The sequence below is a fragment of the Tupaia chinensis genome, unplaced genomic scaffold (assembly GCF_000334495.1).
Source record: "Tupaia chinensis unplaced genomic scaffold, TupChi_1.0 Scaffold000023_1, whole genome shotgun sequence".
Taxonomy (NCBI): Eukaryota; Metazoa; Chordata; class Mammalia; order Scandentia; family Tupaiidae; genus Tupaia; species Tupaia belangeri.
The window spans coordinates 4,583,538-4,595,790 of NW_006159453.1; the positions used below are offsets into that span (position 1 = coordinate 4,583,538).

A 12,253-nucleotide genomic window follows, 5' to 3' on the forward strand; every position below is an offset into this window, starting at 1 on the left:
GTGCCCAAGATCCCAAGATGAGAATGGAGGAGAAAGGATTGCGGCGTGGCCATCCCCCCTGGGGGGTGATTTCTTGCTTTCTATCTCTCTGTCTCTCTCTGTCTTTCTGGCGAGCACACATGCCCTATAGCAAAAACCTCTAAAAAAAAAAAAAAAGAGAAAGAGAGGTAAGACATTTATGGGACACAGATGTAGTTTATCACTTGTCGATGATGACGTGTATAGTATTCTCAACTGGACTGGTCTGAGGTGTATTTCATGCTTGTAAATTCTCTTTACAATCTAAATGATGTATAACAATTGAATGTATAAATAATAATAATAAAAAAATAAGAGGGAGAAAAGTATGGGTCCTTCATGAGAAGAGTAACTCTTTCTAGACTACAAAACAATAGCATTCACATATGTATGCATATTTGTACTCATTATAGAAAGGGTAGATTATGCCAAGTCTTAGATCTATTTTTTTAAAGAGGCACCATAACTAGCCAAGTTTTTTTTTTTTTTTTTTAGAGGTTTTCGCTATAGGGCGTGTGCGCTGGCCAGACAGAGAGAGACAGAAAGCGAGAAATCACCCCCCAGGGGGGATGGTCATGCCACAATCCCTTCTCCTCCATTCTCCTCTAGGGATCTTGGGCACACACGCACATGCGCCAGGCGTGAGTTTTAAGCCACCGGGTCTGGGACACGAACCACGGTTGACTACGTGGGAATCCAGCGACATAGCCATTATGCTAACTGCTGGTCCCAAACTAGCCAAATTTTACACAAAAATCCATTATTATCAACTTCTCCCTCTGGATGTCATATTTTAAGCAAATAAGGAACTTGTACAATTGCCTTTATAAAGCTATTTTTTTTTCTTTTAAGTTAAAGGAAATAACATTAGTTTTATGTTCCCTGCTAAAAATTTATAGGGATCACATTTTTAAAAAGTAATTCTAATAATTAATTTTATGTAAACCAATGGAAGAAATTTCAGAAAAGTAAGAAAGAGAAATTAATTGTATTTTTTTTCTTTTGAGAATGTTCTTAAAGTCTACATTATTTATAGTCAAGCAAGGATTGTTGGGACCAGCAGTTGGCATAATAGCTACATCGCTAGACTCCTTATGTAGTTGACAGTGGTTTGAATCCCAGGCCCAGTGGCTTTAACTCATGTTGGGCTTCTGGCGAGCACAGGTGCCCTATGGCAAAAAACTTCCCCCACCACCTACCCCAAAAAGAAGGGATTGTTGCATGACAAATAGCCACCAGACAAGTGACACTCCTTCCCCTGGCTAACAAGGTGGGAATTTACAAGTGAGACATTGTTGCATTCAGAGGTTCTGGTGCCACAGGTAATTGGCATCCTTTCAAACTTAGGAAGAAAAGAGCTTGCCATTTCAGTTATCTTGGGTGATTTAATGTACATAAATGTGCTGCTCTATTAGACTTTCCACATATGGACTTCCCTTTCTATATTTGATCTTCATTACTATCATTAGCTTTATATTGAAAAAATACACAAAATATTCTCATACTAAATAACATATTAAATAACCAAATACTTCTTACTGACATTTCCAGAAAAGACACTGGACTTAATGTTTTATATCACCTCATAATTCTGACAAGAAATCTGTGAGATAGGTATTATCCCCACTTCCACAGACAGAGTCCTCAGTTCCCAAAGGGTGAGTGTCACAAAACCACAGCATGGTGGGTCCACAGATTCAAGCAGACCTATTTGACTTTGATGTTCGTGCTCTGCACTAGAACTCCTGAAATCACAGACTTGAGAAAATAAAAGACTCATGTGAAAGAGTGAGAATCAGGGAAACAGAGCTTCAAGGAGTCGAAAAACTGTTCTTACAGGCAAGAGAATCAGGGAAACAGAGCTTCAAGGAGTCTCAAACAGAAATAAATAAATTTGAGAATCAGGGAAACAGAGCTTCAAGGAGTCTCAAACAGAAATAAATAAATTTCTGCTACAATCACTCTTCTCATGGATACTCTAGGATCTCACAGTCAGGGGAGGAGTGTGGCCATATTTATTAACAGATGCCTCAGTCTCTGCAGAATTCCCCAGTATTTTATGAGTGGTCAACATTCTCTTCATGGCTTTACTGTACCACCTGTGCTATTTGCTCACCTCCCAGGACCAGCTGGAAGCAAAGCGCGATGACTTCTATAACCAGAATATGAAAGTATCATCAGACTGTTGCAAGGCTTTACTTCAGGATATTTTTGGTCCTCTTGAAGAAGATGTGAAGCAGGGGACATTCTCTAAACCAGGAGGTTACCATCTCTTTATTCAGAAGATAAAGGAGCTGAAGGAAAAATACTATCAGGTACCCAAAAAGGGAATACAGGTAAGCTAAGTACTGGGTAACATGTCGGGGTTCTGGCTGAGGAGACTCTTTCAAACCCTTCAGCAAACAAGGAAGAAATTATAGTACTGTGATTAGTTATGCAGTGCCTGTGTCCTTCATGCATCCATCTACTCACTCACATAATAAGAGAGCCCATCCTGTTATAGATAGCAGGTTCGTCCTTGGAGGTATAGCTAGTGACCTTGAAAAATGGTTGTGAAGTTAATTTATTCATACATTCATTCAATAATGGTTTATTTCATCTTAGATGTGGGCCATGCACTTGTCAAATTACTGGGAATAGAGCAATTAAAACAAAGCAAAACAAAAACAAGATCTGTCAAAATACTTACAGACAATAAATAACTTACGCTGTAGTTTATAAACAAATCACAGTATTAATAGTTACCATTTATATGGTGCTTATTGTGTTCTAGTAACAGGGCTGAGAGATGTATTCATTCAATTCTGAAAACAACCCTGTGAATATACTATTGGGTCATCAGAGAAGTCATGACGTATTTTTCTATGCAAAAATGCATCACGACTTTTCCAATGTCCCAATATTCATATCTTAATTTTGTTAAAAAAATAAAATGAGGCTGAGACAAAAATAATGACTTACCTAGTACCATATGGGTGATGAGAGGTACAGTTTGAATACAAATCCAGGTAGCTCTATCTGTGTACTTACTAATTCTACGTTGTCTACTCAGATTATATCAGTTTACGTTGTTTGGCTATGTATTAATTAAAATGAAAAGCAACAGTGACTTTAAAATGATTTATTTCTTACATGACTGAAAATGATAGAGAAAGAGAGAAAGGGAGCAAGAACAACTGAGCCCTCACTCTGCAATCCACCCCCAGCCAACCCCATTTCTTGAGCACAAATGAAACCAGAGTGTCCAGGGAAGTTTCCAGACAAAAATACAGAACCTTCTCGTGTAGGTCAGCATCACAGAGCATTGCACCACCACCATGTCACTGTCTGGCTCCAAAAGTTTCTTTCCTTCTACAAAAAGTCAAGAAGAGAAGGCCCAGTGCTGTTGTGATAACTACATGTTTGTCTCAGTCCCAGGCCCCTTTTTTTCTGCTTCTGCACCTTTGTACATGGCCTCCCTCTTCAACATCAATTTACCCTGCAAGTTGGCCACTGGACTTTCAGCATTTATTTCCACATAATAGGTAGGAGAGAGAGAGAGAGCGAGGAGAAAGATAGAGAGAAACAGAAGAGTAAAAAAGCTGAGTCAACTCATAGCTCTCTTTCAATCCCTTTGAAGAGATTTCTAAGTGCCATACAACACTTTTGATTATGTTATTGGCCAGAATTTAATGGTTGCGATCCATGTGTGACTGAAGTAGGAGTGGATTGCAGTGTCTAGACTGCCTTAGGGGTGTTCTCCCTCTTTTTCTCACTCTCCTAAAAAAATGAATTTTAAGGAGAGAATATTGTGATTTTCTTAAAATAATACAGCAAAATTTGACCACCAAGGAAGATGGACTGTTGGAGAGTAAGAGTGGAAGCACAGGAACCAATCATGAAAATGTAGCCATGGACTAGGGCATTTAGGTGAAGCAGGTGCAAGTGATGTTTTCTGAATATGGTTTCTGGTAATATTCTGAAGCTAAAGCCAACATGAATAGTTGATAATTGTATATGGTAAAGCGAGAGCAGATGTCAACGATACAGTAGGTTGAACAAAACCTACTAATTACTAAAATGAGGGTGTTGGGAAAGAACAGGTCTGAGGGGAAATTGAGAGTTGGGTTTCCAGCCTACTAAAGTTACAATTTTGTTTGAATTATGAAATAAATTGTTACATGGGTGACAAAAGTAAATTGCATTAACAGATACATTGCAGAGTACTGCTTTAACCTCACTCTGTTTTTTCACTCTAACTTCCTCTGTGCAATTAGGCAGAAGAGATGCTGATAGAATACTTGCAGTCCAAGGAGGATTTGGCAGTTGGACTTGTGCAGAATGACCAGTCACTCACAGAAAAGGAAAAAGAGATTGAAGGTGAGAATAGTGAAAACATTTAAGTAGCTAGAAATTTCCAGAAATGTTAGTATCATTGGCTCATCTAGAATCATTATTGTAGAGAAAAAATAGCAAGTATAATCCTTAATTTTATGGTAGTTTTTTCTTAATTGGTATGCATGATCATCTGTCTTTTGTTTACTAGTGCAAAAATTACCACAAGAAGAATTTCTGAGTGATATGAAACTAAATGCTGAAAGGCTAAAGGAATGTGTACAATTTAATCTTTATATTTTCTGCTTATTTTTCTTCTGCAGTGCAATGCATAAAGTCTGAATCTGCAGAAGCTGCAAATAAAATGTTGTTGGAAACAAAAAAGAAAAATGAGGAAATGATCAAACATAAAGATAAGAGTTTTCAGGAACATCTGAAACAATTGACTGAGAGGATGGAGAAGGAGAAGGCCCAGTTAATGGCAGAGCAACAGAGGATCTTAGATCTTAAACTTAAGGTAATTGTCTCATCTCAATTTTCTTTACCAGTGCACTACATAAAAGCAAAGGGTAAAGGTGAAAACCTCATTCCTCACCCCACTACCACCACCAAAAGGAACTGTATAGCTCAAAATACTCTTCTACATTTTTCATTCCTCAGGCCACCTCTGGTTGGTAGGTTATTTATTTATTTATTTATTTTTAGAGATTTTTGCAATAAGGTGAATGCGCTCAATAGAGAGAGAGAGAGAGACAGAAAGCAAGAAATCACCTCCTAGGGGTGATGGCCACACTGCAATCCCTTCATTCTCCTCTTGGGATTTTGGGCATGTATGAACACACATCTAGTGTGAATTTCAAGCATCCAGGTCTGGGACTCAAACCATTATCAACCCTGTGGGATGTCAACACTTTAGCCACTGTGCCACACCCCCACCCCCAGCTCTCATCTGTGGTTATTAAAGGTTGCTTATTTGCAGAATAAAATTCCATAGACACCTTTTATATGATATCTCTAATAAATAGTATCTATTCATTCTAGGTACCACACAAGTGTTTTACAGGCATTCTTTGAATAAATTGTTATCTAATGAAACAAAATTATTATCTCATTTGCTAAATGGGGAAACTGTAACTTCATAAGAGATAAGTAATTTTAATAAGTAACTTTTCTATAATCAGACTATCTGATAAAACATTTAGTATGCCATTTTTACGGGGACACACAGTGATTTTGTTTATGCAATTCATGGTATGACTTCACCTCTAGACATTCCCTAATGAATAGGGAGACTTGTCAACCATCTGTCTCCTTAAGCACATTAATTAGGGTCCAGGCTTTCAGAACCTACCTGGTCTCTACTCCGCATCTATCTTGAATCTGGATGTCGGCTCAAAATACTCTATGAGTTACTTCAAGTCCTGATTGCCTCAACTTCTGTTACTGCTGCCATTAAAATTTTGGAATCTTGTACTAAATTTCCTATTCAAACATCTATTCCATATTAAATAGAGCAGAAATGAAGCAAAAGAAAAAAAAAGGGGGGTAATTATTCCTGAATGATTGTGTTGCATGCAAGCAATGGGGCCTCAGAATGGATTTCTAGGTCTCTGATATTTTAAATACTATAAGGCAACAGCATTTCTGAAGTGAAAGAAAGCCCAGAGAGATCAATGGCAGACATAGGCACAGCAAGAGAGAGATAATGAAGGTTGAGGAAAGAAAGGATTTCAAGAATCAGTGTCAGAAGCTCTTGAGAGAGTAATGTAATTTCCAAAAAGGGAACTAGCTTGGAAAATTATAGGACAAATGTTAAATGATGCAAATTGAATCTTTTCTCTCTTTTGTAGGAACAGACCCAAATTCTCGAGGAGATAGGGAAACGGATGAATGAACTTCATAGAGACTTGCGGTATAGCCGAAGGATGTACAAATCAACATGTAACATACTCTAAAAATCCAAAAAATAAAATTTCTGTACCCAACTCCCTCTCCCCAAGGAACAAATTGATCGAACAACTTCAAAATAACAAACAATTGCTACTAAACTAAACTTGAAGTCATGGTGCTTGCATACTGGTTGAGCGATAAAATTTGCAAAGTGAAGGTTAAATGTGAAGGTAATGGCCTAAATCCTAAGTGATTCTATTAATACTGGTTCATATTATTGATTAATATGATGTTAACTGGATGCTTTATTTGTAATCATGCTCATAATTCTAGAGAGATATTAAATTGTGTAGTTGTGATACATTTTACAATGGGAGAGATCATGCAGGTTCTGTATGGAGTAGACATTTTTGTCCTCATATAGACCACCCTTCTAGATATTCTCAGCCCCACACTCTTACTCAAGGATTTACTTTAGTCCTAGGATAGGATTGGAGTGTTGCAAACAGGAAAAATCTGATAAGATTGAACAAAACCATGAGGCACAGCTGAACTTCTGCTAAGTTGTCTTTCGATCACATGCTGCTGCAAATAAGGGAGATCTGAGACACTTAACTTGACGTCAGGGTGCAGGCAGTTTACAGTTTTAGCTGGTTGGAGTCTGCATGATCTGTGGGCACTCAAGGGACTCCTGGGCACTGGCAGAGGAGGTGGTCCCCTGCACAGAAGGCACGGATGAGTGGAGGTCCTATCTTCTCTGTGTGGGTAGCTCTCTAGATAAATATGGCCCAGTGTCAGGTCTCCTAAATCTCTCTCTTCCCCTTTTCTAATTTCTCTTTTTAGTCTTTTCCATTCTTTCAGTTTAGAAAATAACTTCTATAATCACAGAAAGGGAAACTTTAACTTAAACTCAAATATATTCCTTCTCATTCACCTAAGGACCATGACTATAATACACAAAACCTGAAACTTAACTCCGTTTTTCTTTGTGCCCCTCTGTTATGACATCTTATCTTTGAAGTCACACAGGTTAAAAGTTTTGCTAGGAAGAACCAGATGACAGAAGGAAAAATTAAGAATAATTCATTAACACAAAAAAAAAACATGAATCTACCAGAATTGTTTCAAAATTTCTATGTTCAGGACTCTTTATGGCAAGTCACAGAATTGGTTCAATAATTTAAATAAAAGCAATTTAATTTGTATTAAAACTTTTAGAGTGCATGTTGCCCCTCCAGGATGGGGAGGGAGTCAGACTCTACAGCTATTCCACCTTAAGCATACAATGAAGACATCTCAACAGAAAACATCACAGCTCTTAAAACCTGATACAGTGATCTCCAAATGAAATGCAAGATTTTTGGTTGTCGACTTTGAGTAAATGGATGTTCCATCCTCACATTTCCAGTGGACACACACACCTACACACACACACACACACACACACACACACACACACACACATACCTTGAAGAGTTGAATCTTTGAGTTGCTCACATCATCATCTAAGTCTCAGAAAAGTGGTTCTGCACAGCAGTATCTAAACCACGGTCCTCCCCGTGGGAGTTTGGGATTGACAGTTGTCAGAGTCATCTGTCTTCTACAATGGGAAGTGGAAACTCATAATGTGGAAATTCCTCTCCATGTTAAAGCCAGCCAGTTATGTAAGGAAGATCTCTGAAGATGTATCTTACTATAGGAGTAAAACAAGACTTCCTAGTGTTTTGAATGTATCACATACAACACTCGTCTTTTTCTCTTTTCCATTGTATTTTAATATTCCTTTTCATTGTTCCATTTTTAAAATTTTTATTATTATTTATTATTGTCCCATTTTTCTACTTTTTAAAATATTCTTTAAGTTATTTTTAACTTTTAAGCAAAGATAGCTAAACAAAGCCTATTAAGGACAGCAGGATGGTACTCCCTTACACCCCCAAGCACACAATATAGCATATCAATTCATTTGTATTTAAGATTCAGTTTGTTTTTACTCCTCATATTAAGAACTATTTTTCTTTCTCTATTCTTTGTAACTGCCTGAGGGTACAAGTGTTCACCAGAGAGAGAGAAAGAGAAAGCATCTCCTCATGGGGTTTGGTCACACTGCAATCCCTTCTCCATTTCTTCATCCCATCAGAATCTAGGGCGCTCACACACCTGCACCTGGCACATTTATAGGTCAGCTCTCTGGAGTTACCTGCTCATCTATTAGGCTGACTTTGAACAGCCTTCAGGAATAGCCTTCAGGAAATTCCTTTCTCCTAGTCTTCCTTTTTTTTTTTTTTTTCTTTTAATTTGATCTGAATACGTACTGATCCTCCTGCCTCACCCTTTAAGTAGCTGGCATTGCAGGTGTACACCACCATGGCTAGCATTTCAAGGTGGGCTGGGAACCCATCCATGGTCTCCCACATGTCCTCAACCTACACAACAGCAGCTTCTTAATCTCATGTGCCACCATGGCTGCACCCAGAACTTATTTCTTAAGAAAACTTAAATTTTGGGTGATGGAATAGGACAAACACTTGTTAGAAATGTTTTTTAAAAAATAAAGCATATTGCTTTCCAACATTTCTGGAAATATGTTAAGGAATAAGTTGAGATGATGCTAGCAGGTGGTCTTTGTCCCCACTCCATGTCTGCAGGCAGCAGCAGTGGTGCTAACATAACCATCAGGGGACATTTCACTAAATGTAACTGATCCTGACAATACAAAATAAACAATCCTGACAAATAATTCAAATATATTTGATGATCAAAACCCTTCTCTACTCATTGTAAACAATGGAAACCCAATTTATTTTTTCTATTTCTTCTTCTTGTGTCACAAGATATATCATCATTATAAAGAGTAACAAAAGGTAATTCTCTAACCATACGAAGGACTCTGATTATTTTGACTGGGATCATGCCCTCATCCTTCCTTGTAAATCAGTCTCTGTTGCTGTGATTGCACAGCTTGGAAATAGTCGTCTTTGGATAAGCAGCGTGGCTATGGAAGCAAGGTCAAGATAGACCAGCTCCTATTCAGAACATAGATTTAATAAAATGGGAGGTTAGTTTACTAGTTGCATGGTGGGGAGAAGTCGTACATGCATGGCCAGTGAAAAATCTTCAGTTCAGCTGAACAGCCATTCTTATCTGAGTTTCCTCTAATGATAAAAATAGCAAAATGACCATTGAAAACTCACTAAACTCACTCATAAAAACTCATGCCAATAGTATGAAACTGGTGCCATTTTTATTCTTGTTTCATAGGTGAAAATACCAAGAAAGAAAAAAGTGAGGCAAATCACTGATAGTCACCAAGTTATAGAAAACAAATACCATGTGAAAACAAGAACCTTACTTCGGAGCTCTGCTATTATAAAGCAGACTGTGCTCTTCCTTTATAGTAGGTATTCCCTACTAAACATTACATTGTTCTATTTTCTGCATTGTTGCAGACTCATGCTTTGTCTCTGACATTCTCAAATCTGCTCTATCATTCTCTATGAACACATGGACACCCAGGCAGAGAAGTACCCAGGAATGTGTCAGGCAAAACTGCTCCACAGTACAAGAAAATGTGCACTGTGATATGAAATAATTTAACTTTTTAAGCCAATTTATGTTGGGGTTTCTTTTTAAAGCAATATAGACATATAACCCACATCAATAACAAAGACAATCAAAATGAGGATGAACCTTTAAATTTTTGGAGATCATTTTATTTTAAAAGAAAACTCTGAATTGGATTGTAAAACAAACTATCATTTGGGCTATAATGTATCTATCATGTCTAATATCTTAAGTCACTGTTATTTCTAGCAGAATTCTTTGTTACTCATATGGATTATGGGTACAAAAGTGACTGCTGAGATGCTCAACCTAACACTGATAACATTCAATGCTTGATGTGGATTCACCTCCATGGCACTTACCAGAACTGTAGACGACCTTGAGAGGCAGATTTGATCAATTCCCATAATTATTACAATTTTAAAAGAGAATGGGTTTTATATCCCAATATCCAATCACATAGGCTTCTATGTATTCAATAGTGTATTTTCTTTTTTTTTTCTCTTTTTTTTTAAGAGGTTTTTGATTTAGTGCACATGTGGTCACCCTAGAGAGAGAGAGAGAGACAGTGAGAGGGAAAGTGAGAAATCACCCCCTCAGGGAAAATGGTCACACCGCAATTCCTTCTTCATTCTCCTCTGAAGATCCTGAGCATGCACACACAAACACACACACAGAGTGATTTTCAAGTTACCGGGTCCATGATTCTAATTGCAGTCGGCCATGTGGGAGTCCAGGCACATAAGCACGACATCATCTGCTGGCCCAATACTCCATTTTCCTCAGAGAGAAATCACTGACTAACACTACAATTTCAATTTGATCTTGATATTTTGTAAACTCTGCTTAGAATAATTTTCACTCCACTTTCCCACCATCTCAACCAACTCTTTTCATCTGTTCTCAGTCTACCTGTAACCTAACAGAGAACCTTGTTTAAATGCCCAATCTTGAGTGTCCACAATCTCTTCCTCAGGAAGACCAAAACTCAAATCAGAATATGAATGTGTTCCACCATATAGGGCAGACATAAAAGTCTATGTGGTGTGGAGGAGAAATAGTTTTAGAAATGTGTGGAACCATCCTGTGGAAAATTCTCTCAAGTCAACAGAAGAGCAAAATTTTAAGGAAAGGAATTGTTATATTTTCCTTTGTTAATTTGTGTTTTCTAATTATTTTATTAACATTATTAACAAAAAGTTTATTGGAAGGCCCTATAGCCTAGTGGTTAAGGAAGTTTGATTTCGCATAGTCAACTGTAGTTTAAATCACTGCCTCAGTGTATATGGTGTCACTCACTCTTGGCTTATATTTTCAAAGTTATACCAGACCTTTCAGTTATAAATATTGTATTATTCTAATATTCAAGCTGAGTTCATGGCAACCTAGCTGGAGAAGACACTTTCTTAGCTGCTCTTAACAGTTGGTGTATCTGGGTCCCTGAAGCTGGACATGAAATTGGAGAACACCGCAGAAGGCACTGTGGGTCTGGACCAGAGAGCTTGAGTTTTTTCTCTCCCTGTTGCCCACATCACAGATGAGGCAGAAGTCAAGGACTGAAGTCCCTAACCAAGCCTTTGAAATATGCATCTACACAAGCCCAGAGGGCAGCACTGCGACATGTGTTCACACTTCGGCAGACTCCATAGTGATCCCTACCTCGAGCATCCCACCTCAATCTCTCTCTTTCTCTCTTTTCCTGCCATCGGATCAGTTGAGCCCAAACACAGTTGGGAGCCTGCTTAATGACCCTCAGTCTCTATAAACTATGGAATAGAACCCAGTACCCTGGTCTCGACTGAGCTGTCACCCTCTCCCCAGACGGCCTGCCTCATTTGCTCCAAGGGCTCCTGACTGGTTCCTAGTGTGTACTTCCCACCATTGGGCCTCTGTTATATTAGATGTTTTGGGTCTTATTAAGACATCTAAATGTTACAGTACATGAAAAAAAAGTTTGTTTTTTTTTAAAAAAAAAAAACAACAGAAAATAAATGAGCATACAAAAAAATTAAAAACAAATCACAACACCCTCCATAGATAAAGGTCCCTCCAGACAGGCTGTGGAAGCACTGGCAGCCTACAGTGCTTTGCTTGCATTCCCACCTGCTGCTCTCTTTTAAGTGTGGGGCCAAGGACCCCCAAGTCAACTGGGAAGGTGGAAATAGCCACCAGGCTACAAGGCCAAGCATCAAGAGCCCAGAGGGACCTTCCTGCCTCCTCTTCCCACAAACTCCGTTTTCCTGCCTTCTCAGAAAAGTACAAAACCTCAACAGTTAATTTGGCAAAAAAAAAAAAAAAATTTTTTTTAAAAAGAGTGCACTTTTATTCTCAGTTCTCCACTTCTCAACCCAAAACAGGATGGCTGTCATCTCCGGATTGATTTTTCAGCTTCTAAAAGCAGTGACTTCCTGAGGAGCCCAAGGCAGGAGGAGAACACCAGGTGTGGGCGAGGTCACTGAACACATTT

The 12,253-nt window shown here is 38.3% G+C and overlaps 1 protein-coding gene and 1 long non-coding RNA gene across 6 annotated transcripts in view; one reads left to right on the forward strand and one right to left on the reverse strand.

Moving 5' to 3' along the window:
* Window positions 1–10,198, reverse strand: part of LOC102502999 (uncharacterized) — a 14,963-nt gene extending 4,765 nt beyond the window's left edge. The window contains exons 1-2 of the long non-coding RNA XR_003548883.1: window positions 10,149–10,198; window positions 7,690–7,822 (exon numbers count right to left, since the gene is read on the reverse strand). This is a non-coding gene — a long non-coding RNA (uncharacterized LOC102502999). The remainder of the gene's footprint in view (window positions 1–7,689; window positions 7,823–10,148) is intronic.
* Window positions 1–12,249, forward strand: part of LOC102503283 (guanylate-binding protein 2) — a 24,999-nt gene extending 12,750 nt beyond the window's left edge. For 3 of the 5 annotated variants that reach the window (XR_003548878.1, XR_003548880.1, XR_003548881.1), the window contains 6 exons: window positions 2,142–2,354; window positions 4,275–4,377; window positions 4,656–4,849; window positions 6,183–6,452; window positions 9,484–9,619; window positions 12,144–12,248. Coding sequence is in view for 1 of the 5 variants with exons in the window: in XM_006140178.3 (XP_006140240.1) it covers window positions 2,142–2,354; window positions 4,275–4,377; window positions 4,656–4,849; window positions 6,183–6,287 (615 nt within the window). In the remaining 4 variants the exon portion in view is untranslated. Of the gene's footprint in view, window positions 1–2,141; window positions 2,355–4,274; window positions 4,378–4,655; window positions 4,850–6,182; window positions 7,389–9,483; window positions 9,620–12,143 lie in introns of those variants that run through there. The other 2 variants (XR_003548879.1, XM_006140178.3) reach the window with 2 other exon arrangements.
* Window positions 12,250–12,253: the final 4 nt, after the last annotated feature.